Below are 27,382 nucleotides of genomic sequence, written 5' to 3'. Positions count from 1 at the left end.
CAATGAAGGAAGCTACACACTGTTTGAAGATTGATACAGTGAGTAGAAACCTGTGGTTTCCCTACCAGAAGGCTGTCCATGTTGAGACCCCTGACCCGCGGAGGGGCAGGCTCACTGCTAGCCCTTCAGGGAAATTCTGGATTCCGATACCAATGGCCAAATTTCTGATGGAACACAAACAATCAGTCACCCAACTTTTCTTTACAAGGAATATTATGAAATATTAAATCAGAAAAAGACTTCATGAAGGTGGGCTGAGGGCCCAGCGTCCTCTACTGGGCCCTGTGCTCAATGCCCAGTGCCACATAGCCCGATTGGCATTTGCCATTGAATACCAGAATTGGAAGGTCAACCGCACAGATCAGAGGAGGTTCACCCTGAGCTTGCTCCCAAGCTTCAGAAAGGGTCTGGATAAGCAGCGGGGACCAATTTGGTTTGTTTGCCATGGGTCAGTGATGGTGTGGGGAGGCAGGTCCATGGAGCGGGACCCAGAAGTCCACAGGTTAGGCAAAGCCACCCTGACTGCTATTACGTATTGGAATGAAATCCTTGGACTCATTGTCAGACCCTACACTGGTGCAGTGGGTCCTGGGTTTAACAATATTTTTTAATAAGTGCTGCAGCCTGTGTTTAATCAGTATCTACACGTGTAGTTTAACTCTATTTTATAACTGCTTTTGGTAGTGTGTGTAACTGAAACTGCAATCACGCTGTTAGCAGATCAAAGTGTTACCTTGTTTCTATTTGTTAAAGACCTGATTGTTTTCAATCTTAATGCCTTTTCAGATCCACAGATAAACATGCAGCTGCTTCAAGAGACAAGGCTGCTGGCTTAGAAAAGGTTTGCTGGGATCTCCAACTGTATCGCCAGTACCAGAATATAACCACTAGGTGTCAGCAGCACACAACAGAGAACAGTTATGGGATTGCATGGAAACACACTAAAGTAATCAAACCCATCTTCAAAGTGGAACTTATTTCCAATCATTTATATACTATTACATTGTTGGATACTCACATTAGCCATAGCCAACATTTCAAATACTAAGGTTAGTTCTTTAAACGCTCATCTCAGCTTTGTGTGATATCAAGATGAGAGGATACCCTGATTGTGATTATTTCAGACACACAGCACTGAAGTCCCCTCGCTTGCTGTTAAAATCTTGAGTTTACGAGGAGCGGCCAATCAAAAGAAAGCTCGCTGTAAAGGGAAATGACCTAAAACTGAGAACAAATTATAGACTATGGGTTTCTCCCCCTTCTTTTGAACTGTGAATTGTGCAAAGCTCATAAAATCAACATGGAGCTAAAAATGAGCATAAGAAAAGCCAACCATCAGCTTCAGTATTTAACTCAACTATCTGAAGTTTTTAATGTAGTAACAATAACCAGTCAGAGCTTGTGAACAGATAACCTCAACCATAACTGTCTCCAGCTGCAATGACGGATAAAATGCTCAACAGCCAAATTAACAGACCAATCAATAAAGCAAGAATCCATTTTTCACAACTTCAGAAAGGCCGTGTGTTGTATTTGTTTCTCGGGTTTTACATCAGTCTTACCTGGCACTCTCAAAGGTAGCAGATGTTGTCTTTCCTACAGCTCCAAAACCAACACCTACTGCCAAGCCCTCTGCAGAGACACAAACAGTTGATCTTTGTTAGTGTATGTCCCTGGGCTTCTCTGTTACACAGGAATAAGAACAGTTTAAGGGGATGGATGAAAGAAGAACATGTTGGCAAACTGTAGATGATAACAAAATACGTGAAGAAAATCAGCATGGACAGAAAGTCTGTGTACTGTGAAAGAAAAATACTAGGTGCTGTCTTTTCAAACAGGAAACCGATCTATTAACAGCAAAACGCCTGTGGAGGTTCCCAGTCTGAAGGATGGTCTTGCTGTTTACAAACAGATTTCTATTATGAAACCTGCTATACGTGGATATGCAGCCCTTGTGGGATGGAGACTGTAGATTGAAATATGATTGCTGAACTGCTGATCTGTGACTGAGTGTAAATATAAGAAATTAGGTCTTGTGGGGGTTTTTTGGGTTTTTTTCCTTATAAGGTGCTGTGAATTGTCTGCTTTAGATGCTACAGACAGTGAGGCTATAGAATGGGAAAGCCGCTTTATCTGTGCTGTGAGGGCTTCTTAAAGTTGGGACCAGTGTGTAGAGCCAGTCTGTCTGCCTCTCTGCACACTCTGAGCAGCAGCCCTCTCCTCTGATGTCCCATTTGCCTCATTTGTCATGCCTGCCACATATATTTAAAGTACACACTATTCAAACTGAAAGTGAAAAGGTCACAGGGTATCTATAATGAGTGTTTGTGTGTGTGTGGCCTGCTTCAAACACTGACAAGCAAACACATCCTGTCATGCCATTAACAGCTATGTTGTTACAAAGCTACAACCTGCTGATTCATAGTCTCTTTATTTATTTATTTTCTTTATGCACAGCGAGGATTTATAGAAACAAGGCAGGAACAAGAATCAAGGGTAAAACTGTGCCTGGAGGAGGTTTGCACAGCACTTAGAATCACGTGTGACACACTGATTAAATTACAGAAACATTTAAAGCACCATTAACAAATGTTTTTCTTTACTAATTTTTGCTGTGTTTGTTAATCCAACCTTTTATCTACAGACACAGCGCGTTACCTTCTTAATACTAGCTTGTTAGTAACCAAATTAATGCTTTTTAACAGAATTCAGCCTAAACTGTACTTTGAGAGGGTCACAGAGGGTGTGATTAAAATAAAAGATAACATCATGGTTTCTGCTCTTTTGCCAACTTCTATTCATTTCTTTACATTTTATATATTAATATAGAGCCCCTCCCTGAGCCTGGTTCTGCCAGAGGTTTTCCTTCTCACTGTCACCAAAGTGTTTGCTCATAGGGGGTCATATGATTGTTGGGTTTTTCTCTGTATGTGTTATTGAAGGGTCTACTTTACAATATAAAGCACCTTGAGGTGACTGTTGTTGTGATTTGGTGCTGTATAAATAAAACTGAATTGAATTGAAGTATGACTGAGCTCCAGGAGGCCCAAATTACCTCATGTTCTAATAAATACGCTTTTCTTTTACAATCCACGGTAACATTTATATTTAATTTTTTTTGTGTGCAAAACTCTTGAGCCACTTCTCATTTCTGTATATTTTGTTAGGAAAATGGGAAGCGCGTGCAGCGATGTACTGAAACAAACACATGGAAATACAGAATATAAGCCAGAATTTGTACAATATTTAGGAGGTGAAAGTCAATATTTGGTATGCTCAGCTTTTTAGGGACATTAAAACTCTTCTTTGGATGTTGGCTGCCTTTCGTTCTGTTCGCTTTCAGGATGATCCCACACTGCTTAACAAAGTTGAGGTGCGGCCAATCCAGACTGATCGTGTTCCATTATGTCATTTCTCGTATGCTTTTACAGCACTGGCAGTGTTTTTGACATCATCATCATCATCATGCTGAAAAATGAAGCCGTCAGATGCTTTCCAGCTAGTATTGCATGGTTGAAAAAAATATTTCCTTTAATTTTAACCTAACCCCCCCCCCCGCCTGGCTAAAAGCCAGAAATCCTGACCAAGCCTCCGCTCCGTTTTACAGACAACTGTAGGCACTCACTGCATGTCTCTCTCGACGTCCTCCAAGAATTGACATTTGACTCCATAAAACCTGTTGCCGCTGATTTTCACTCCAGTTCTCGTGTCATCTGTCAAACCCCATATTCAACCCGATTTCATTCTTTAAGTGCGTCTTAAAGACGACAGACGCTCAGTCATTGAGACCATTTCTGATGATGATAATGAGTGATGGTGATCAACTGAAGAGCCAGGTGTATCACTCAGGTCCTGTCAGCTGAATTGATTTCCTCTGACGTCAGATACTGTTCTACCGATAATCATCAACTCAGCCACATTTTATTATGTTCTCTATTTGTCAAGTTGTTAAAGATTTTTTAAGGACACACTGCATACAATGAAACATAACACATTTTCAGCTCTTTGGGGATCACCTCTTTGCTGCCAAAATACTGTTTGATGTTTGTCAGACTGTGTTTGCGAGTTGTCTGTCATTCGAGTTAGGCAAGTTTTTTTTAATGTTCAGCTGATTCATAGGTCAGTGTTAAGTGGCTTAAAAACCAGGACTGAAAATGAGTGAGAAAAACTCTCAAAAGCCTGGAGAACTGGCGCTCAAGACACAACACAGGGTACTTCTAGTAATTTGTCCTGTTGTAGAAACAATCTTGAAAGAACATAGTTTTCTGATCTTCCCTTGGTAATTTCAAAGGGTTTAAAACACTTTTTCTTCTAAAAGTATTTCACCTCTTGTATACAAAAACAAGTAGAATGTGAATAAGAGAGATAAATGAAGCAACAAGAAGATAAACTAAAGAGGGGAAAGCTAACACAGAGGCCAAAAAAAGTAACAGGATGTTTTTCTAGGAACCAGGTGTCCCTGCAAAACAGACTTCTCCAGCTGAGGTACCACTTCATCACAATCTAACACCTGTTATTACCTCTCATAACAACACAGACTAGTTCTTATCAACCTCCCGCTGCCTCATTACAGGCAGACACAGTGTAGTGGCATTATGGGGAAAAAACCACCCTTTGGGTACGCTGTGGGTCTGCTTCACTTAATCCTCGGAAACAGTCTGAAATGCTGAAGGGCCAGTAAAAAATCTGGCACTGAAAAACCTTCAACTGTGTTTGAATAAAACATAAGCTGTGAGAGTTTCACTGTTTGGAGCTGCTTGTGCAAGGCTAGAGGCACACTAGAAGTTTTCAAAATGAGCTGCTTTAAATACTAAGGAAATTACATCAGCTACTTGGATAACACCTAAATAATCAGGATGAGTTTCAGCATTGACACTGATTATTTGCCAGACTTTTATCTGCTCTTTTGAATGAAGAATTAGTTTTCTGACAACAACTGCTGACCTCTCGTCCTGCTTCACAGCTGAAGAGTCCACTGGGCTGGAAGCTTTTCTTCCAAAGCACAGTCCAGAGCTAGCAGGGGAGTGGTAAACACTCACACACCTGTCAGGTTTTATCCCTGAGCCCTATGTTTTACTGTCTTTGCTTGCATCTCGTGGCATTTAAATGCATACCTTGTGGATTGTTAAAATACTGTGGAGGGAAAAAAAAATTCTTGTACCTTCCTGACGTCCTCCACAAATCAAGTCTTAGAAGAAAGGCTGAGTAGGAATAAACTGCACTGTTTTATTTTATTGAGTTTTTTATTTATTCTTCATTGAAATCTTTTGCCGTGCACAGAAAACAATAGGTCACCAACCTCGATTACCATGGAAATTGTGAATCATATGCTATGGCCTTTACAGTCACCATTCTGTGTCAGCTCACACTCTCCACCACTGCCATCGAACACTAAAGGAGGGAATATTTTCTGGAAACACGGCGTTCCTCCCCTCAGTTTAAATTCAGAGAACAGAGTTTTAAATAGAGAAACTATGAGAACGAGCAGTCAAACTGTTCATACAGACAATTTCTCACTCTATGGTGTTACAATCATACTGCTGAAAAACAGTTAAACAAGGAACCTGGACAAAGGCCATAAAGTCACAATATGTTCTTACTGTGCCACAGAGCTTTTGTTAAAAACCAAACCATTACTATGCTCGTTTCCACCTCCATAATTTTATCACTGGACTCTGTTAGAGTGGCTTTGAGTGATCCACAGTTTAATATGACTCCTATTTATCTCTTACTGGCCCTTGGTTCAGCCTTTCGGTTTCCTGCCTCCTTCCTTTAAAGATGCCAACTCTCATTTTAAAAAACCCCAACGTGTCTGCTTTACTTCAATCATTTTTTGAAGTTAATTGGTGACAGAAAAAACGAATTACATTTAAAAAAAAGAATAGAAAAAAAATTAAAATGTATTTACATTTTCAAGAAATAATATTATATTTCGAATATATTATTTTTGTTTTTTGCTTTGTTCTTTTAGAATATAATTGAAGAGGTTTTCTAGTGCAGTGAAATTTAGATAAGGGTACGCTTACATACGTTTACTATGATTACACAAACACTATGTAGGAGTAGGTAATGAATAATGGGGGTATTAAATAACTGGATATGTATAACTTGAGCTTATTACATAACATTATACTACAGTATATTTCTCACTATGTAGGCAGCTCATTCTCTTTCTCATGACAGCACTTCCTTTAGAGACACGTTCTGGGTTTAACTTTAAAGAAAGGTGGACGTGAAATGTAAAAATTGGGTCAAATAAAATCAATAAAATGCTATTTATTGCCAATACAAAGGCAGAAGAGTTTTAACCATGGCTTTAAAGATAAGACTTTTTTCATGAAAGTTTGACCTTATTTGACTTTGAAGGAGAGGTCAGAGGTCAAAAGTAATGTGATGTTTAGAATCCTCATATATCATTTCCTAAATGCCTCAATGTTGTCAATACAAACGATGGCAGTAAGAAACATAGCGTCAAATAGCTTTGTGTGGCATTATCAGGTTGACCTTCAGATCAATCTATGGACCTCTAAGGAGAGGTCAGAGGTCAAACGTAACATGATATTTTACATTTTTATGTGTTTGTTTTCTATATGTCAAAAGTACTCACCACATTCAAGCATGATCATTTCTGAGGCTTTTTGTTAAATACTGACCAATAAATCATTACGCTGACCTTAAATATCTTGGTTTCTTGGCTCTCTGCTGATATATCCTTTCTCTTCCTGCTGGAAGTTGGAAATAAACATCCCAGAGTCTCATTCCCTCTCACCCACTGCATTTACACAGATGTGTGTGGAAAGCCATTATGTGCAGCTATGATACATTTGTGCCACACAGTTAGCTTCTTTGTGAGTGGACAGATAGGTGCGAGTCCAATGTTGACTCATTCTGTTCCTTTCTTTAAAAATGTCAAATGTGGCTTCTATATTTGGTTCTAATGGCTCTAAAGATCATTTTCTAGGTGATTTAGTCATTGTGTGCGGTCCGGTTCACTGGAACAGTCTTACCCACATCTGCTTCTCTACTGCTTATTCTTTTCCCTTTCCTGTTGATCTCATGGTAGACCTGACTACAGTGACTTGCTACCCATTTTGCAATACAAAGTGCAGTTTAATTATTCACTTTTAATTCAAGAAATTGATTAAATAGATGTTTTGGACATGGGGTTATACTTTAGGATCACTTATTTGTGTCATCTGATAGCTAAAATTAGTGACTTTAACCTCCTAGGACCTGGTGTCCACATATATGGACATCACATTTTGGGTTGCCTAGACCACAATGCTAAACTTTGCTCTACAAGGACCTGATATCCCACTTACGAGGACATTATACTGCCACTGTTTTATCGAAATTTAAAACGAATGTCTTCATATGTGGATATCAGGCTCTTGTAGAGCAAAATCAGATAAAAAGATAATTCTTTGTTTTTACATTCATCAGGTCCCAGTCAGCACAAATTGCAAAGAGAAATTTAAAATGCATGCCATGAAAGAGTTCGGGTCTCAGGAGGTTAAACCTGATTGGCTGTCCTTTCTAAACAGAAGGTTTTAAGACCAAGCTGGTTGGACACATGTTTACTGTGAGAAAGTGATCTGAAGCCTTAGATTTTAGCTTATGGGGCTAATCGTTCATATGCTAAACTATTTAAAACATTGTAGTATTGTATACATAAGACATATTATACATAAAATAAGGTGCTGTATATTAACATAATATGTAACATAATATGAAAAACTTTAACAGCTTAAACAAACTTCAGTAGAGAACTTTAAAAACTGGACGAGATTGTTAATGTAGCTAGGGTAGCTAGAGCAGCGGTCCCCAACCTTTTTCGAGCCACGGACCGGTTTAATGTCAGACAATATTTTCACGGACCGGAAATAAATACAACAAAATAAAATAAAGGACCAAGAAAAAAACTGTGGTATTTTGTAAACATAATAATAAACCCAAATTCACTGTGTAATTGTGTAACTTTATTAGCAGCGTCCTCCTGAAATGCACCAACAACATTGACAGTAACATCCTCCTCTCTGCCCCTTAATGCTCTCTGGTCACTATGGTAATGTGTAAATATTTCTTTCAAAGTAAGACACACAAAAAAACAAATATAAAGTACATGAAAATATATAATAAAAAAACCCTGAAAACCATAAATTTCACACCCGAGTCTCAACTATCGTGGCCCGGTACCAAACGACTCACAGACCGGTACCGGTCCGTGGCCCAGGGGTTGGGGTTGCAGTTGTGTATGTTTGTGTGTGTCTGCATTGGCTCAGCAACCAGCTCTATCCAATTCCTACCTAATGTTTTATGCTCTTTTAAGCGACTGTGACAATACTGCTGCTGACAGGCCATTGTCACAGCAGCCGCTTCCTTTCATTGCACCTTCATTTAATCTCCACTCCTCACCCACGGACACACTACTTTTCCCACTGTGCTATTTTTTTTTTTTACATTATTTCCCGGTGAGAAGTTTATTCCAATGACATCAAAGTCAAGCTGCGTCTTTTTTTTTTCTTTCAATCCTCGCCTTTACACGAACAACAAAGCGACATTTCAAATTTGCTATATCCTGCTGCATCACAAAATGCAAACTGCTTGATGAAAACCATGATTTAGTACCTTGTAATACTTAACATCAAAAGACACACAATTGGTGGCAACTTTTGTATTTAAAGTGACTCCAAAGGCCTGGAAGAAACTAGACAAACAGCGGCCTTGATGAAAGTTCTGTTGTAAAATGCACTGAACTTTAAACGATTGTGCATAACAAATTCCCACATAGTGCCTGAGGGTCTGTATTTACCTCAAACAGGTTTAGAAAGACTATGTTTGAACAAACATTAGTCATCAGCTACTCTCTTCTGATTAGCTTCTTTTTGTTTTTCACTGAATCAGCATATAAACTCAAAACTGCCTCAACTGTTGCTTTGCTAATTTAGGGAGCATGCACATTAACATAGCACTCATTGAATCAGTCTAACATGAGAGCTCTGAGTAATCTTTCTTTAATTTCCTTTTGCTTGGCTGTTCTTTTAATATTAAGTGTCACTCAAACTTAATTGAACATTTTAAAATATAAAAACCTTAAACCAGCACAAACGGTGCAGTCTTTCCCTTTTCTTTTGGCGAGTTACTAAAGTTAACAAAATGTGGAAGTGACTGGAAAAACAGTTACTCATAGCAGCCCATTTATGTGTGAAATGACAGCTGTGCTGATGGAAATACTGAATCTATCATGTGAGAAATTACAGTACAGGCCAACAAAGCATCTTATCTGACATAATCAACAACTAATCTGTTTACAATTACCCATGATGCACACAAGCAGCAAATCCTTATGCCACAGAAGCTTACTATACCAAGAGATGCTTAAAAGTGGCTTTATTTCTTTTTTAAATGATAAATGAATCCTTCAAAAAATTTTGAACCGATTTTATGTTAGCCAATCAGTCTGGATCTAGATTATAGAGAAAAAAGTAATACAATGTACATACATCCATAATTTATGTCTTTAGAAGAATGCCAACAAATCCTGGATAAATACTGTATATTTACTGTAATTATGGATAATTAATGGATAATTACTGGGCAGACAGAGAAAATCCCAGACCTATGTTTTGATATATATATTTTTTTTAATTTTGGAAATTTGCATGCTGTGATTATTATTGATTACAGGGACAGCTTATGGCTGTTGAGGCTCTTTATCTCCATTAGTAAAAATGTACTAAAAGCAACATAAGAGTTAACCTTATAGGGAATGTAATCATCCATCCATTCTCTTCCACTTCTCCCGCTGTCTTAGAGCGAGAGGCAGGGTACACCCTGGACAGGTCGCCAGTCTGTCGCAGGGCAAAGACATAGACAACCACTCACATTCACACCTATGGGCAATTTAGAGTTTCCATTTAACGTATCCCCACTAACTGCATGTCATTGGACTGTGGGAGGAAGCTGGAGTACCTGGAGAGAACCCACACAAACACAGTGAGAACATGCAAACTCCACCCAGAAAGACCCCGGCAAGATGGTGGAATTGAACTCAGGACCTTCTTCCTGTGACGCAAGAGTGCTAACCACCGTTAGCACTTAATCCAATTTTCTTTTCCTGGTTGACTTTTTTCCTAACCCAGCTGCTAGTACTAGCAATCAGTGAGCTCCATCCATCACACTAACAGGGAGGAACGCTAATGGTGGCAAGAAAAGGTGGCCATACGTCTCCGACTCAGCCTCTGCTGCGTCTTCAGAGCCTCTTTGAAGATCAGTACACTCCATTTTGCAGCTGCTGTTTGTGTTATTCAAGGAAAGGTTCACGCCGCATACTGATAGCCTCCCTTCCTACAGGTAAAGACGGGCATCAACATGAAAAATAAGTACATTTTTTGCACCGTTGAGAAAGGCACTCAGTGAAAAGCAGATTTTTTTCCACATAAAATGTGACAAATTACTGCTCAGTATTAGAGTTTTATGTAAAATAGTTTTCTTTCATCAGTCTGAATCAAATGATGAGGTTATTATAGCGCAAAGCCTTCAGTGTTTGTAGTCGATGTTAAATTGCATGATTAGTTGGTGAAGAAGCACTTCAAAGAAGCAAACAGGTCCCTCTTATTGCAATTTAGGACTGCAAAATTACCCATAACACCAGTGGGCCTTTTAAACAGGATAAACACTGCTAGTTTATTAAAAATAATAATAAGAATAAAAAAATCTTAAAAGGAGCAAAGTACATATTGCTAGTTTTATGTGCTCTTTCTTTGATGTTATTAATAAAAAAGGTACTTTTGGCTTCTTTGTTGTAACAAAGTGTTTGTATCTATCCCTGGACTCAAACCAGCAACCTTCTTGTGGACAGTCACATAATTTTTCCAGTGCAGTAAATACTCCACAGCACACTGGTTCCTAATTTTGTGTCTTATGAACCATTTAAGAAACAATCATTTCACACAGAGTTCAACTGGTGACATTATTGTTACAAATAGACAAATAGAAATCAATCAAGCCTGAAGCAGAAAATCATCCAAGCAAGTGAGCTCATTCTTATTAATTACACACTTTAATTTGAGCAAATCATTGCTTGCCCACATCTCAGCGTTCAGCTCACAATTCTATTCTATGTTTCCACATTTTCATATATAAGAACTCTCAAACACAGGACGAGCACAAGGAAGTCACCTGAGACCTTTGGTAACAGGCTGTTATAACCACAGTAAAGAGGTGAAGTAACATTATTCGAGAATTTCTGCTGTGTTTTTATATAAAACTCTCATTTTCAAATCCTTTCAAATCCAAGGTAAGCAATTTTAACATTTAATAGTTAGAGTGGATATCTCATCAAAGGGCAAATATGCATGGACTTTTGAATTATAGTTTATTTATAATTCTGTTGAGGACTTCCAAGACATTAATGTTTTAACTGTGATGAAAGAAATGTATTTTAATAAACCTGTCAGCTCTGCTGTATGATTCCCCAAAGTTGATTTTAAAAAAGCATGTAGCACTGATTGACACTCAGTGCATTTTTACTTTCACTTTAAATATAGATAAAAGAGAGAATATAAATTATTTGATTTACTATTGCTGCCCTACATTTAAAAGAAATAAGCGTTCATTCAAGACACGAAACCACTGACAAATATCTAAACCGATCTGAGTTTTTCCTCAAATACACTTTCAGACTGCAAATGTTCTAATGTTCAAATTCATGTCTGTTTGCTAAACAATTAATATTGTGTCACTTTAAAAATGAAGCAGCAATCTGACAGCAGTTTAATACATACTAGTAAAACCACTAAAGTCAATTTTTCATGTGTCTGCATTACTTATAGATAACATGGAGATACTCACTCAACAAGTTAGAAAGTAAAATCAACTTGCATATTCATCACATGCTCTTTTTTATGTCTCATCCATCCAGAAAGTTGCAATTATGGTAGCCTACTTAGTGAGTTTATTTGCTATGATGTCTCAACCAATATCAGCAAACATGGAAACTGTTTTTGTACTTTGTACTGCCGTTATAATTATAATTTTAAATGTTATATTTGGAAAGTAGTTTGAAAGAAGAACCTAATCTAACATTTGCCTCTATATTGTCAACTCCCGAAGAAGCAGTAAACCTGAAATCAGTGGCACATGTCACATGACCATATATCTATACGTATATTGAGAGAGATACATTATTCAAAAATGAAAAAAAATAAATAAAGGGCAGGGATAGCTCCATGGGTAGAGTGGTGGCCCCATGATCGGAAGGTCAGGGGTTTGAATCCACTGAACGGCTGAGGTAGCCCTGAGCAAGGTACTGTCCCTACACAGTGCCCATGGGGACTAACACATACACATTACTATTTCAATCTATGTGGATAAAGGTCTTTCTGAAATTTAATATTAGTGGTAGTGTTAGCATTACTAACCAGGAACTGGATCTCTCAAAATAAGAAAAAATGTTTTCTCTAATGATTTTTTCCTTTTTCTTTTTTGCTTTAAAACAGACAAACTTATACTGAAATATAAACATGTGAAATACAGTTGGAGATTTACACCACCGGTCAAAATGTTAAAATGCCCCAATTTTTCCAGTTATTTAATGCAATTCAAGTTGTTCCCCCAAACTGCTCCCCCTCAAAAAAAAAATCAGAATTATACAAAAAGGCTTTTTTCAGGGACCGGTAGTGTAAATAAAAATCACTGTTGCGTAAGCTAATTTGAAATGAAGAGTCTAAACACGAGCATGAGCTATTTTGTTTTACAAGCTGTATTCTTTTTGTATTTAGTTTTTGCGTTTTGAGTTCAGTTTGTGGCAAAATAGTTCAGCTCTGGAAGCTTAAAAAGTGCTACGATTACTGGCACTTTATTGTACCCCGCAAGCACCTCACATTCCTCTTCAGCAATGTCACAAGTCAATTAAAATAATAAAGTAAATATGGCCTCTGCTTTTATGAGAAAAACAAAAGGGAATGAGTGCTGGGAGTTAAGATTATTTATGCTGACAACACAAAATTCACAAGCAGATTATAAACAAACAGCAGTTAATTAATAACTGAATTAACTATTACTTAGTTAATTCAGTTACCGACCCTGCTGTTAATTACTTTACCATTCTTTTCTTTTTAAGTATGAACCTTATCTTGACTTAAGTTTTTACATAGTGGCTGATGGGGGGGGGGGGGAGACAAAAGGCACACATTTACCGCCGTTTCTCTCTGATGTATGACTGACAGGTTATTAACTTAATTAGCTTATTGGACTTGACAAAACTGTGACTTGTTGACCTCTAGTAGTGTTTAATAGTGCAAGGCCTCTTGCAGAGCAAACCTGTCTATTTGACTGATTTATTTTTTTTCATCATTAATATTCCAACAACTTATTTGAAGCGAGAAAGAAAATCAATATGTACATTCAATGAGCGTTCCGGCTGACGCACTACAAAACAGCCTGAGCTGGGAAACAGGCTTTTGTGTAATGAGCTTTAAAAAAAAAGCTGCATTGTTGGTATTCTGTGGAGCTCAGCAGCAGGTGGGTGAATTGTAAATTCAGAGTGACTATACATACATGGTTTACTGCTACACCTCGTGTAACATTTACAGCTTGCTGGCATCCCTAAACGACTCTCCTGCTCTCTGACACAGACAGACATGCACACTTTATATTGATCATCATATGGTTGTTGTTTAAATGAGTGTCTGATGTATGAACTATTCTTATTTTTTATTTGTATTGATGCACAGTTCACACCACAAACAGACAACCATGAGTTTGGTCTGACAAGGCTGCTGAGTAGTGCATTCACTTCATCTTCTTATGTCTGTGGAGTTTCTTCTGCTACCTCGCAAACAATGGTCTCTACTTCAATACAAAGAGCTGGAAGGGGGGGAACAGTGATTCCACCTTTAGGACAAACACAATTAAGTGTTTTGCCAGTGAACGCATTAATCAATTCTTAGGCAGTGACAGTAATGTCTCAATACGAGCTAGAGTAGCAACACAAGTGTATTGAAGTGATATTATCGATCACAAGAGCCATGATTTTCTTTCCTTTTCATTCATTGACATTTTAGTTTTTTGGGTAAGTTAATATAACAACAAAGGGGCCAATAAATTGTACAGCAGTGCATCCTACACCAACTGTTTATTATTCAGTTTAGATGCCGATAGATAAATGAATAAGTGTTATATTGACACAAATGGACCGGGTGCCTCTTCCAAAGTTTACTTACACATGTTCAGAGTGCAACACGTGAGTGGACTGTTAAATCATGTCTGTAAATAGGGATTGTTGGCTCAGTGGACGTGGACTAGCGATTTTTTCTTCTTGATCGAATGTAAAGTATAAACTTTAAATATTTAGCAGAGTTCCTAACAATCGATGCTGAGGTCGTTACAAAAAAGAAAAAACAATACAAAAATGAATACATCAGTGTACTGCACATTATTCTAGCTTTTGTAAAAAGTAATGTAGTTTGTTACTTAATTACCCACTGGTGAAAATATTTCATTACACTACTCCCTATACTACTGTCATGTTACTCCGTTACGTGAACTGAAATGCACTGTCACAATGCTACCACTTACGAGGTTACAGTCACACACACACCAACACAAATCCCTATACTAAAGAGGGAACACAACATCTTTCTGTTATGCATGAACACAAAACCATAAAGCAAATTTGAGAACAAAAGACTTCAAAGTTACCAGAGCCATTCTAGAAACATTTACAGGTAGAAATGGAGGCTGCGGTGTTACAGGCCTGACTGCTTGTCATTGTTACTCAATACAGTAACATAAAGTACTAACGAGTTATTCAATGATCTTCAGCATTGCCTGTTGAAGATCAAATCAAATCAAATCAAAATTTATTTATATAGCACATATTAAAACAACAGTGTTGACCATAGTGCTTCACAGTCAATAAAAACATGAGACAGTTAAAACAAACAATAAAAGAGGACAACAAACAATAGGTAACAACGCAACAAGCTAAAACAGCCAACTAGACAGAATCAAAAGCCAAAGTAAAAAAATAAGTTTTAAGACGTAATTTAAAAGACTGGATAGACTCAGCAGTTATTCCAGAGTCTGGGTGCCACGGATGCAAAGGCCCGGTCGCCTCTCGACTTCATTCGAGTCCTAGGTTGTGCTAGGAGCCTGTGGTTGGACGATCTAAGTGCTCTGTTGGGATTGTATGAATGGAGTAAATCAGAAAGATAACTGGGCGCTAAATTATTCAAAATATTAAAAGTGAACAAAAGAATTTTAAAATCTATACGATATTTAACAGGGAGCCAATGTAATTTGGCTAAAATTGGAGTTATGTGTTCATGAATTCTCGTACCTGTTAAAAGACGCGCAGCTGCATTTTGAATTAACTGGAGCCGGCAAAGAGAGGAGTGTTGGAGGCCCGAGTAGAGGGAGTTACAGTAGTCCAAGCTGGATGTAATAAATGCGTGGATAAGCTTTTCAAGGTCCTTTAAAGGAAGGAACGGCTTTGCTTTGGAAATCTGACCAGGTTCTGGTTAGCAAACACTCAGCTTTAACATCACCCTGGATTCTTTGCTAGCTTTGTATTTAACACAGAGCTGCATGTAAAAAAAAGATGTTAGCAGCACAGTACAATTACTTTTCAAAGTTTACATTTTCTAGTGTCAGAAGAAAAAGGCACATTTGATGTTTGCTTTTTGTTTTTTTCTTTCTGTCCAATCATCTGACAGATAAATGAAAAAACTTTATAGTGCAGGTAACATGATTGTATATAATGACTGCATTTATTCCAGTAATTCATTATATTACTGTATTAGCTAAAAATGTCATGTGATTACGTTAATCCACTGTGGATGATCACAGTATTGGACAATGATTAATTGTGCTGATAAAGTTCACCACTTAGATTAGCATGCTGCTATATAGTAATTATTTAGTCATGACCCAAACAACTGAAGAACTTTTCAGTCACTGGCTACACTTAAAAAAAGGCTCAATGGTGCCACTAATACAACAACCAGTGAAGCTGGACTATATGCTGCCATATGCTACTACTAGCAGGCTAATACCATGATACATTAGTATCTTTGTATCATGTCGCCTAAAATTCAAAGTTGGCATGAATGCGACGATCAAGATGTTTCAAATTAAACAGCATTGTTTTTCAACCATCCCGGTGGCATTACAAGTGAAGTCTTCTGAAAGCACACCAAAATATCCATATCCAATAACTATTTATTTATTTCAGTCTTTACTAAACTGGTGGACTGTTGAAACAACCAAATAATATCGTTGCCATACTGAAAAGTCCAAGTTAAATCAAACTGCCAAATGAATTTTAGACAAAGTTTTCAAGCTGTGTTGACAGCAAGGTCAAGAGCAACATGAACCCAAATTTATTACTGCCCTTAACTATCGTTTATCATTAGCATCATTAGCGGGTGCTTAGTCAGCCCTGTAAAAGTTCTGTCGTGCAACTATTGCTCATGATTTGGGAAAACATTTCATCATCATAATAAAATATTTTTTCATCACTTAGAGTCAACAAGAAAACCTGAGCAGAAGCTTCTAGGTGCTGCGCTGCCTGTTACAGAAAGCTTTGCTTCCAGGTCACAGCTGATGTTGTTCACATACATATTCCTGCAGGCACATATTCATTCAGGAACTCAAACCAGAGCCACAAAAATGACTGTAACAGTCACTCAATGAAAAGCAAAGATTGTATTCTGGGTATTCAATTAAGTTCCAGATCTTAAACAATGTATTGGATGCACAGTTGTAGCAAAAAGAGAAAAACAGACATAGTGCTGGCACGAACTGATAAAGAAGAAGACTGCTTATTTGAATTCAATTTAACACCCCTAGAAAAGAAATAACCGATACATAGTCGTCGTCTTTGTTGTGGAGGGAAAAAAATAACAACCGTTTTGCAGATATAAACCACAATAAAGGCGAAGAGTATTTATCAGTGAGTGCAGGCATTCAGTCTGTTTACATTGATGGAAGGTTATAGCTAAAATGTGTTTTTGCCCCACAACAAAGAAAAACACTCTTGATCATTAAAAAAGAAGCCGTATTGTTTGAATTCAATTTACGTTCCCAAGCAAAACTTCATGTCCTGTGGTTTGTACTCACCCGGGATGTTGTGGATAGTGATGGCTAGGATGAGGAGAAGAACTCGCCGCCAGCTGCTGCCTCTCTGTTCAGCCACTTCCTGTTGTTTACTTCCTGTTTCATGTCCATCCGAGTTGCTCGAAGGAAGTCCTTTCCTTCTCTGGTAGACGTCTCCATTCTCAATTTTATCTGTTTAACAGAGGATAACAAACATTAGACAGCACTTCTTTTTCACCACTCAAAGTACTTTCACACTGCAGGCCACATCCACCCATTAACACAGGATTCATTTGAATTCTATGTGTTTACTGCAAAGCCCTTTAATTACCAGAAACAGATGGACTGATTGGTTTTCAGCCGAGGGTCTAACTACCAACCTCCAGATTGGTGCACCTCCCGAGCCAGAGCTGAACCCAATAGAATTTGGTGGAATTGCAATTATTAAAAGTTTAGCACATAAATAAATAAAAAACTCAGAAGAACTCAAAGAATCCCTTTTTTAAGAAACACCGACATGCACACTGGGATTACAATCTTTCAACCTGCCTACAAGTGTTGCTTCCAAACATGGCTGGGAGACTTGTTTAAGTACTTTTTGACCGCAGGCTGGCTTTAATTGCTTGGTGGATTGCCCCACAGCGCCAGACACCCTTCTCTTTGACTGTGGCTATTCTTGTGACTTTTCCTGAAACAAAAAACTTTGAGGAAACCTTGTCCAGCAATCAGCAAGGCGTGAGGACGTGTAAAAGTAGGAAGGGAGGGTTTCCTCATTAACATTCGGCTTCTTCATTGTTCCCTCTTATTTTTCATTATTCATCCATTTCATAGTGGCAGGGTCGACCGCAGCCCTCATCCTTCCTGATATGGCTTAAATGATACTCCTAATTATGGCATATGGCAGCAGATTTTAACCCTATCTTTGACTACGATCATAAAGAATAGGTAGGGTTGGTAGAGAAGGATTGGGAGTCAGCATTCACAGCTCTTTCTTGATTTCAGTCACACGTTGAAGCCTTGTTTATATAACACTCAGATGGTTGCGTGGATTTACAACAAATCTGCTGTAGAGTTGATCCTTGATTGCAATAGAACAAAGGTGTCAAGAGGTGCATCCTATAAAGACACTCAGAACTACATTAATCAGGCTAATTAAGGTCTTTGAAATGCCAATCAGCGCTTATGTGAGTCTGAATGTCAACGTTTCAAACACAGAATCCTTATAATTGTGACTCACGTGAACATGCACTTAGTTTTCTGTTATTCAACGAAAACTTGCGGTGATGCGCGACACATAGGAAGCAATTACCCACAAGATCAAAGGACAACTTAAATGACAAATGGGTTTATTACAGAGAAGATCATCTGCCTCGGCTGGCTGCTTCAAGCCTGATTAGCACGTCAGTCACCAAATTTGTATTTACAGGCTGACAGATGAAAAGTAAAACTTTCATTAAAAGAAAAATGCTCAGGATTTGTCGCATATCAGTCCAATTACCAGCAATACAACATCTGTCAGTGTCATAAACCAAAGTTAATGGCCCAAGACAATTTAATTTGCACAAAACTCCTGATGAAGGTTACGCAGACGGAGCAAATTACATTATGTTGTTATAAAAAAACCAAAATAAGCCCAAAATGGACAGACGCCATCAAACAGCTGAAAAATGTTGGGTACAGCATGAACATAATGATGATTAGCTGACTAAATGGTGCAATGCTTTTAATATTTTATAGGTTTCCAATCAAAGGAGACTGTCTAGAAGCAGAGGCGCTGTAGATGCACTAGGAATGGTTTAAATTACCAAAACCCCTCCCTGCTCTTCTCGTGAAATGCCATGAGAGATGCCCTCGAGTGGATAATTCAGTTTGCAGTGTTTAGTCTCGGCCGCCCTCCCCATCCCTGCATCGGTCTCTTTTTTTTTTCACCTACATTGCTGAACACAAGCAATTGACCTCTATTAATGTGTTCCAAGTGTCTTGTTCTTACTATGTAGGGGGCTGTAAATTGCAATTATTGGTGAGTAAAGGTCAAACAATCTGGACTTTAGCTTGCAGTGCACTCTCTGTAACAACCTCAGCCAAGCAGAAGGGAAATTCGCTGTGTATTTCTCACCCATTTAACTTCCCAAACTATTTGACTACTGGAAATTTTCATGATTTAAAAAAAAACATTTTTTAGCTGAACACAAATACCCAAATATGCACAAGTGCCACAAGATAATTGTCTTAATAAAGATAATCTTCTCTTCTACTCTAAATGTTATGATTCAATACATATATGTATATTAGACAGGGTGTATACTCTGAAAGTTTCTACTCAAGTCTTTTTTCTTTTTCTGCTCCTTGTTAAACACAACTATGTCTGGTTTGTTGGCCAGAAGCTGCTTCTCTCAATCGCATCTATAAAAAAATAACTCAAATACCAAAAATCCACTTTGGACACTAAATAAGCCATTTCTAGTTTTGTCCTTAGTTGAGATACTTCCTTGATGTGTGTGGCCAAACTTTTGACTGTGTGTGTATTTAATTAATTAAACTTCACACAAAAAGAAAGATATGAGTAAACCTATTAGGGTTGGTAGTGGCGAACATGAATGAATACATGGTTACGGATGTGACTGGCATTCGAACCCCTAAATTTGCTAGTAGCTGCTTTCATCAGCCCTCTGATTGCCATTCATGGCCTTGATACTGATAGGGCTCACTGTCTTTAATAAAATATTTAACCAGAACCTATTCTGACCAACATAATCACTCTTTGTATCAGTCTTTTAGCTCATTTGGTCTACCAAAGAAGAAACCATGAAATGACCCTTTGTACGTTCAATAGGGATCCTGTCAGATTGTACCCTTTTAAAATTTAGCTATTTACAGTTTGAGACAGAGTTAAAAAAAAAGAAAAAAGAATGAGGCAGGTGGAAGAATACATCGTGGATAAATATCTCTCAAGGTTACTTGCTAACTAAGGGCATAAAGGTGCCTGGTGACTGAGAGTATGCAGATATACTTTTCATCAGTATTCCCTTAGAAAGGACTGTTCTCCACAAGGACACACACGTTGACCTGCCATTATTGGACTTGAATGAAGTGAAAATAAAAAGACTCGCTGCTCCACAGAAATGCCTGCTGTCCTAGTAAAAAAAAAAAAAAAAAAAAACACCAACCAACCACGAAATGCAGTTTATTTTGTGAACATTTCACTTTTTCAAGATTGTACACAAAAAGCCTGTAGCAGCAGAGGCAGTTGTTTCCTGAAGGCCAAAACTTTGAATACTATTGCAGCCACAAAAGGATTCATAAAGAAAGCAAATACAGCACTGAAAATCTGACCTGATTATAGCCATAGTAAACGAATGTTCAGTCATCATTACAGATGTTGTAAAAGTCTATAAATCATCACAGTTTTTAGACTTGTTGCTTGCACAGCTAACAAGTAGACAGGGGGCGCCATTTTTGCATGATGATGCTAAAGAAACTTTCACGCCTGATTTGAACTGTGAAGCAAATTTGTCATTCCGCCTTAAATCCATCAAGCCTTCTTCATGAACATCTCCGATTTCCAAAAACATTTATGGTAGGAAACTTTGAACATAATAATGGCTGCTATAAAATCTCCATATACCATACTGATATCCATCCATCCTCTTCCACTTATCCTTATCAGGATAAGTGGAAGGGCTGGATACACAATACACAGCTAAAATTTCACAGCACTGATTCTATATGTTCAAACTGTACCATAAAGGTTTTTGCCAAGTTGGAGATAGTGAAGCAGGAAATGTTCTAAAAATTGGCTGTTTAGCCACCAGTGCTGTCCATCAGCCTCCTATTGCTGCAAATGTATGTACTCCATCGTATAAATGTGAAAATCCTCGGTGAGTTACTTCTCGAGTTACCACATTCACAAGATTTTCAGAAAACTTGAGCAAGATTCAAACTCATCCAAGATTTTTGGTAGATGCACACCTATGATACCACAGATGTTACGGTATCCGTTTGAAAATTTCACGTCACCTTGTTCTCGTGTTCACAAAAGTTGGGTGTCCAAACTGTCTGCCCACGTGCCTGCTACCCCGTGTGGTGACAACAACAGCATCATAAAACAACACAATAATAAAAATTAGATAGTACTTATCGATGCTATACATCTGCAAATACTGACATTTATATAAACAGCTATGGCTAGAAAGGAAAAACCTCCTTCTCTCCCGTGGAGTCCCAGAAAGTAATACAATATTCCAGGAATGTTACGTTTTGGGTCTCCTGTTTGTCATTCAGGCAGCAGATCTGAGACTACTTGGCTTGGGCACATGTTGTGTGACAGAATCCTGAGACTGAGAAAAAAAGAGAGACTACACGGTTTGTCACAGTTTTCATCCGGAGGTAGGAAGAGTTGCCTCCTGTTGCTGTAGCAGCAGATGAGTCAGGACGTGACGGTGCCACAGCCTCATCTGCTGCTCCATGCCAAGTTAATGAAGAGTGTGGGTCTTCAAGGAGCAAGCTGGGTTAGCTAAGTGGCTTTCAAAGATTTTGGTCACACCCGTTATGGCAACAAGTATTTCTGAGGCGCAACTTAGCACAGCATAACATGTCACTGTAGTCAAGTCATTCCAAAACATATCTGCTGTTCTCATCATTCGAGGACAGGAGGGGAGACGGGAGAGAGGATGACTGAGATGAGAAAACAAAAACAGCTGTTTGGAGAGGTGAGGGAGAGGAGCGTATCAGATCGATAAGATACACAATTTGACAGCAACTGTTTGTCAAATCTGTGGCATTTCAAAAGAAGCCTCAATTTTCAGAAGTGAACAAAGCACCGGCACCTCACATTGAAGGTCTTAGTTTTTCCTCGGGGGTTTTGATCTTGCTGCTGGAAATAAAAAGCTGAATGAACGCTCACTTTCTTTCTCTCTCTCTCGCTCTATTTATGATTCATTTTTGTGAAAAGCAGCTGACACACCTGATTGAAACCTTTTTTTGTATAGTGCAGCGTCTCACATCTTATAACAATTTTACTCTGAAATAACCTGAAAATGGTACAGTGATCAGTGGAAATAATCTTCGAGCGCGACACAGAGAATCAAATTAAAAGAAACGCAATGACAGCCAATCAAAATAACAACACATTGTAAGAGGCACAAAAGAAAACTGACAACACAATTGGGCAGGTTAACACAGGGCCTGAGAGGTCTTCATTATGGCAGTGAGCAGCCTCTCATGCTGTCTGAATATCAGTCCATAATGGTTTGCTTTAGCCATCAGCTGTTCTTTACTTCTCACTTGGACACGCCACACATTTGCACTACCGAATAACACTTTTGGCCTTTTCGGGATGTATCTGCTAACACTGCGAAAACTATATAGTTCATTTACTTGCTTGCTTGATAAACTGTCACAAGAGAAGCAATGATGTGCATTGCAAGTATCTAGAGGAAACCCTCCATACTAATTTAAATATTGCTCATTGTTGCTCAAGTCACTGGCCTGTAACACCTCTTACAACATATCCAGGATATCGTCTGATTCATCTTCACATAAAATCAACCATCATGAAAGGTGGTCACATAAACATGACTATAGTACAACCAACCACTGTGATAATGCCTTGCTGCTGCGTGTCACTGTGTGTAACAGGAAAGATGCTGGATAGCATTACTGTGCTTTTACTTATACAAATGATGCCGAAAGATGCATCAGCACTGCTGCCCCTTCATTAAGATACAAGAAGATCTAACTTTAATTAGAAGTCTATGTAGTGTGGATGAAATTACAATTGCCTTGTTCATTAAGAAGCAACACCAGCAAAGTTTTGTGGTATAAGAGCAAGTAACAAATATAAAAGCATATGCTAATTAAAATCTGTTAGTAATCTTGTAAATCTTATATATGGTCAGCGAGTACAAGGCCCTGTTTTAGGATTATATTATATCATATGCTTCCATGCTTTCATTGTGCTTCCAGAACAATGAAAGGGATTTAAAATTGCTTGCAAAACAGATTGGAACACACTCCAATCTGACACACTGGGCAGTTTTGAAAAATGTGAATCAGCACATAGATTTTGAACTCTATTTTCATTGGTTTTATAGCTTTGGGCTACTGTTAAATACATTACAGACATTATAAAGAAGTAGAGATATAGACAGAAAAGATAAACAATGAAATGAGAGTTCCTAATTTCCAACTATCAACTACAGAAATGTTTTTTTTTAATTTTACACTGGCTTCAAATGTTTATTTTTTAAATGCCATTATCTGTAAATTAACAAAATGTTTCTGTTTTATAACTACAAAACTTTCTGGACCATGCACTACCTTTGTACATTTGTAGCACATTGTAGCAAACACATTTATTTCATATGATTTAAGCTCAGATTGTTACAATTACTACAGCAGCATTTCTTTATCATGTAGAAAAAGAAATGTGCCATTGACATTGCATGTTTTCTTGCATTTTTTAATTGTGTAGTTAAACTTCTTTACACTGATGGAACTGGGCGTTTCCCTGGTCCGGCCCACTTAAGATCAAAGTGCGATATAAAATGAGTTTGATATAGACTCTCTTTTAGGGTCTTCCAAGAATGATGACTCTATTTTCCACAACACTTATTGGACAGTATGGGGTGATTTCAAATGTGTTCATCTACAATCTTGAAGGTAACCTACTCTGGTGGAGCAAGAGAAACAGCTTTGTGGGTTTAACTTGACCTCACAGTTTTCTCACAAAGACCGTAAATCCTGCTTCATAGTGTATTTTATAGAGCGCGTCCACAATGAAGCTCTCCCTCCAGGGAACAAACTGTAAACCCTTTGAGAAACATCCTGAATTAAGCAATGTTTCAACTAGAGATGGCACGATACCACTTTTTTATGTCCGATACCGATACCGATATCATAAATTTGGATATCTGCCGATACCGATATGAATCCGATATAGTGTTTTTTAATCAACAAAACTGTTTTTTAAATATCTTGCTGCATTTTGCAAGTCTGCAAGTTCATACTCAAGTTTAAAACAACAACTACACTAAAGCTATTCTGTTATACCTGTATACAAAAAAAATATTTCATAGTTCAGCAATACTGATCAATCTAATAAACTTAGACCTACACCATCCTCCCTATTCTGGTATTTTAAAGAGTACTTAGCGTAAATATTAAGCAACCTAACTAATAGGGTTCCAACTCCCAGCAACAACAAAAATAAATAAATAAAAAATAGGGAACCACCCCTCACGCTCCACCTCATGATGCTTAATCGACGTAATCAACCTTAATTTGATGCAGTGTGAAAAAAAAATGCACAGAAATCAATTATTTTTCAAGAAATATTAAATAGATTCAACATCTTTCTTCAACAAAATTGCAGACTGCACAGATGGTACCTTCCCAAAGTAAAATGTACTATAGCTTACTAGGGTATATATATTAGACTTAATAGTCACTATATACAGTAATGGACTTCTATTCATTTTACATCAAATTAAAACTTTGGGTGTCAGATAATTATTTATTAAAAGCTAGACATTTTAAATGAGAATAAGAAAGAAAAGTATGTCTTTGTGCCCCCTTTTCCCTGTTCATGCCCTATCGGCCCCCCTGGCTAAACTTTGCTAGATCCGCCCCTGCACAGTTACCAGCGTCAGCTACGTAGAAAAAGATCCTGGTGTAGAAAGAAATATTAAATAAATTCTAACAACAGCTTATCAAGCTTAAACGTTCTGCTGTTGTTCAGCCGCTGGTTTCCTCTTTCTGGTGCAAAGTGGGCCAAAAACAAACAAGAGAGACGGACTCGCGACAGAAAAGCCGATCAGTTGATCATTTAAGCAGTTTCACGATTGAAGTAGCAGCCGGAGAGCAGAGGCAGTCGCTTGTTAAGCTTAATGCAGGAATGCTTTACAAACATTCAGAGATGGACTTACACACTTGCTTTACTTCTCTCGGGGATAACTTTGTCGGAGATGAAATGCCAGGTTGCTAGCGAAGCTCCACATGCTATCCAGACCACCGACAGGTCCTGCATGCCACAGCTGCTCTATCACGTGATGCATACTGCTCCGACGTGCTAACGTTCTGAGGTGAGTTACGGCGTGTTGCAAGTTTTGTGAGGTGCTTTCGTGATATTTAATGGATCGGATTACATTTTTTATTTTTCTCCGATATCCGATCCAGTAATTTAGGTCAGTATCGGACCGATACCGATACGTAATATCGGATCGGTCCATCTCTAGTTTCAACCACAGGAGAAAGAGTCTGATTTTCATTTCAGGTCAATGGTAACACATGACATACACATTCAGGCGACCACTTTGCAGTGGTTCAAGTAATGTGGTGTTTGTCTCTAAGTGCAAACATAGGTGGAAATGTGTATTATTTTAATCCACTGGTGCTTAAGCTCTTATGGAGAAGGTCACTTGAGGAGGTTAACAAATGCACTGCACACATTTTATACATCTGACGTTGTGCTGATGATTGAAGTGCTTTTTATTTGGATTTCTTGTTTATAAAGTTTGTCCTTGGCTCCATATGAAGGCCTTTTTTAATGACCAGTCTCTTGACACGTTCTTCACTATTTGGTTACACTTGCTGGTTTGGTATTTTGATGATAGTGCTGCTTTGAAATGTGTTTTCCTCCAGTTTTTATGGAGGTTATGTCCACAGAAGGCACACAGGCTTCTTTGAGATTAATTAACTTTTCTACTTTTCCTTTGGTCTGCTTCTGTGGATTTCTTTTGCAGTTAAAGTTAAACTTGTAAAAATGTATCAAAAGCCACAAACAATAATGTTTAAAGGGCTGTATGAGATTTAGCTGTTCTGTGTAAGTTGCATATGACAATGAAATCCATTTACTTCCCAGGCTAAAGCTTGTAGAAACAACTGGTGATTCATGGACGAGAAGCCAACGTGAAAGAAAATGTTAACAGGTACCACTCTTTATTTTCCCTGTAACACAATGAGTAAAGTGTGTGTGTGTTTTACATATACAGTGCTGTGCAAAGGTTTTAGGCAGGTGTGAAAAAATGCTGTATAGAGATCACTGAGTAAAAGAAAGACAAAGAAACAGCAGGAGGACAAACCGGCCAGAAACATAGAGGTCAGGTCAGGTCAGCTAGTTGTGTGGAAAGCACGCTTCATTTCTCTTAGTGAAACGTCACAGATGAGTTGTTTTGTGTTAAGAATTTTCTGAGATGTGGATCTTTCTGTGGCATGTATTTTTTTTAAAATTTGGTTTATTTTGTTATTTTTTTCCTCAGTCTTTGTCAGATAGTCTACGTACCTTGAGTCATTTCCCAGCCCCCTGTGCTACTCTCACTGCTTTATAGTCCCCTGTCTATTTATGCTTTCTGTTGTTGGTCTTTCATGCATTTTTCATATATAGACTGTTAAGCTTCTTGGCCTTTTGCTTTTGTAAAATCAGCATCTTCAATAAAATATGTGTTGAGTTTTGCACCAAGTCAGTGTCTCTGTTTGGGTTTCTCTTATCTATAACACAAGCTAACAGGTCTCACACAGGTCTCTGACAACCTTCCATTAGTGAGACAGCAGACTAAATTATTGGCATTACTAACTCCAATGTAAATACTGATATTAACACACAAAGACATACAGTATACACATATGACATACACTAGAAAACAGAATATCCTACAAATTGTGATTATTATTATTTAGATGCAGTAATGCATTAATTAGCACATATTCATCTTTCCCCTCTCTCTCTCTCTCTCTCTCACACACACACGCTGTGACTCGGTCTCTTCATCCTGCAACGTGGCAATCAGATTCTGATTCAGATTTGCGTCGTCCTCTATGCAGTATCTACAAATAGCTATGTTGTCCTTGTGGTTAAAGGGCTTAAGCTGAATAGTGTGAAGCCAGACTCTGTCCATGTGCATACATGAAAAGCCAGAAACTGGAAGAGCAGCAGCTGCGCATCACACTCCAGAGCCAGTTACAACACAGAGAAGATTAAATCAGGGTGAAGCAGCATGATAGGTGGAGTTGGGGTGCAGGAGGGTGACAAAGTAGCTTGCAGAATTGCAGCAACTTGGGGCAAATTAAAACAAATATAGACTCCAATCTGGCGCAGTAGATAGATTTGGTAAATACAGTGGCTTGATACATGATTCCAAACATTTTTTACAAATAAATAACTGCAAAGTGGGGTGTGCATAATTATTCAGCCCCCTGAGTCAATACTTTGTAGAACCACCTTTTGCTGCAATTACAGCTGCCAGTCTTTTAGGGAATGTCTCTACCAGCTTTGCACATCTAGAGA

At 38.1% G+C, this 27,382-nt stretch overlaps 1 protein-coding gene across 2 annotated transcripts in view; it reads right to left on the bottom strand.

Moving 5' to 3' along the window:
- The window catches only part of slc39a11 (solute carrier family 39, member 11), a 173,943-nt gene that overhangs the window by 862 nt on the left and 145,699 nt on the right, over positions 1 to 27,382 (bottom strand). For both annotated transcript variants that reach the window (XM_004557522.4, XM_076887255.1), the window contains exons 6-8: positions 17,125 to 17,292; positions 1,563 to 1,632; positions 66 to 164 (exon numbers count right to left, since the gene is read on the bottom strand). In XM_004557522.4, the coding sequence (XP_004557579.3) occupies positions 66 to 164; positions 1,563 to 1,632; positions 17,125 to 17,292 (337 nt within the window). The remainder of the gene's footprint in view (positions 1 to 65; positions 165 to 1,562; positions 1,633 to 17,124; positions 17,293 to 27,382) is intronic.

Source organism: Maylandia zebra, linkage group LG8 (genome assembly GCF_041146795.1).
Source record: "Maylandia zebra isolate NMK-2024a linkage group LG8, Mzebra_GT3a, whole genome shotgun sequence".
Classification (NCBI taxonomy): Eukaryota; Metazoa; Chordata; class Actinopteri; order Cichliformes; family Cichlidae; genus Maylandia; species Maylandia zebra.
This window is presented reverse-complemented; position numbering and strand designations above follow the sequence as displayed.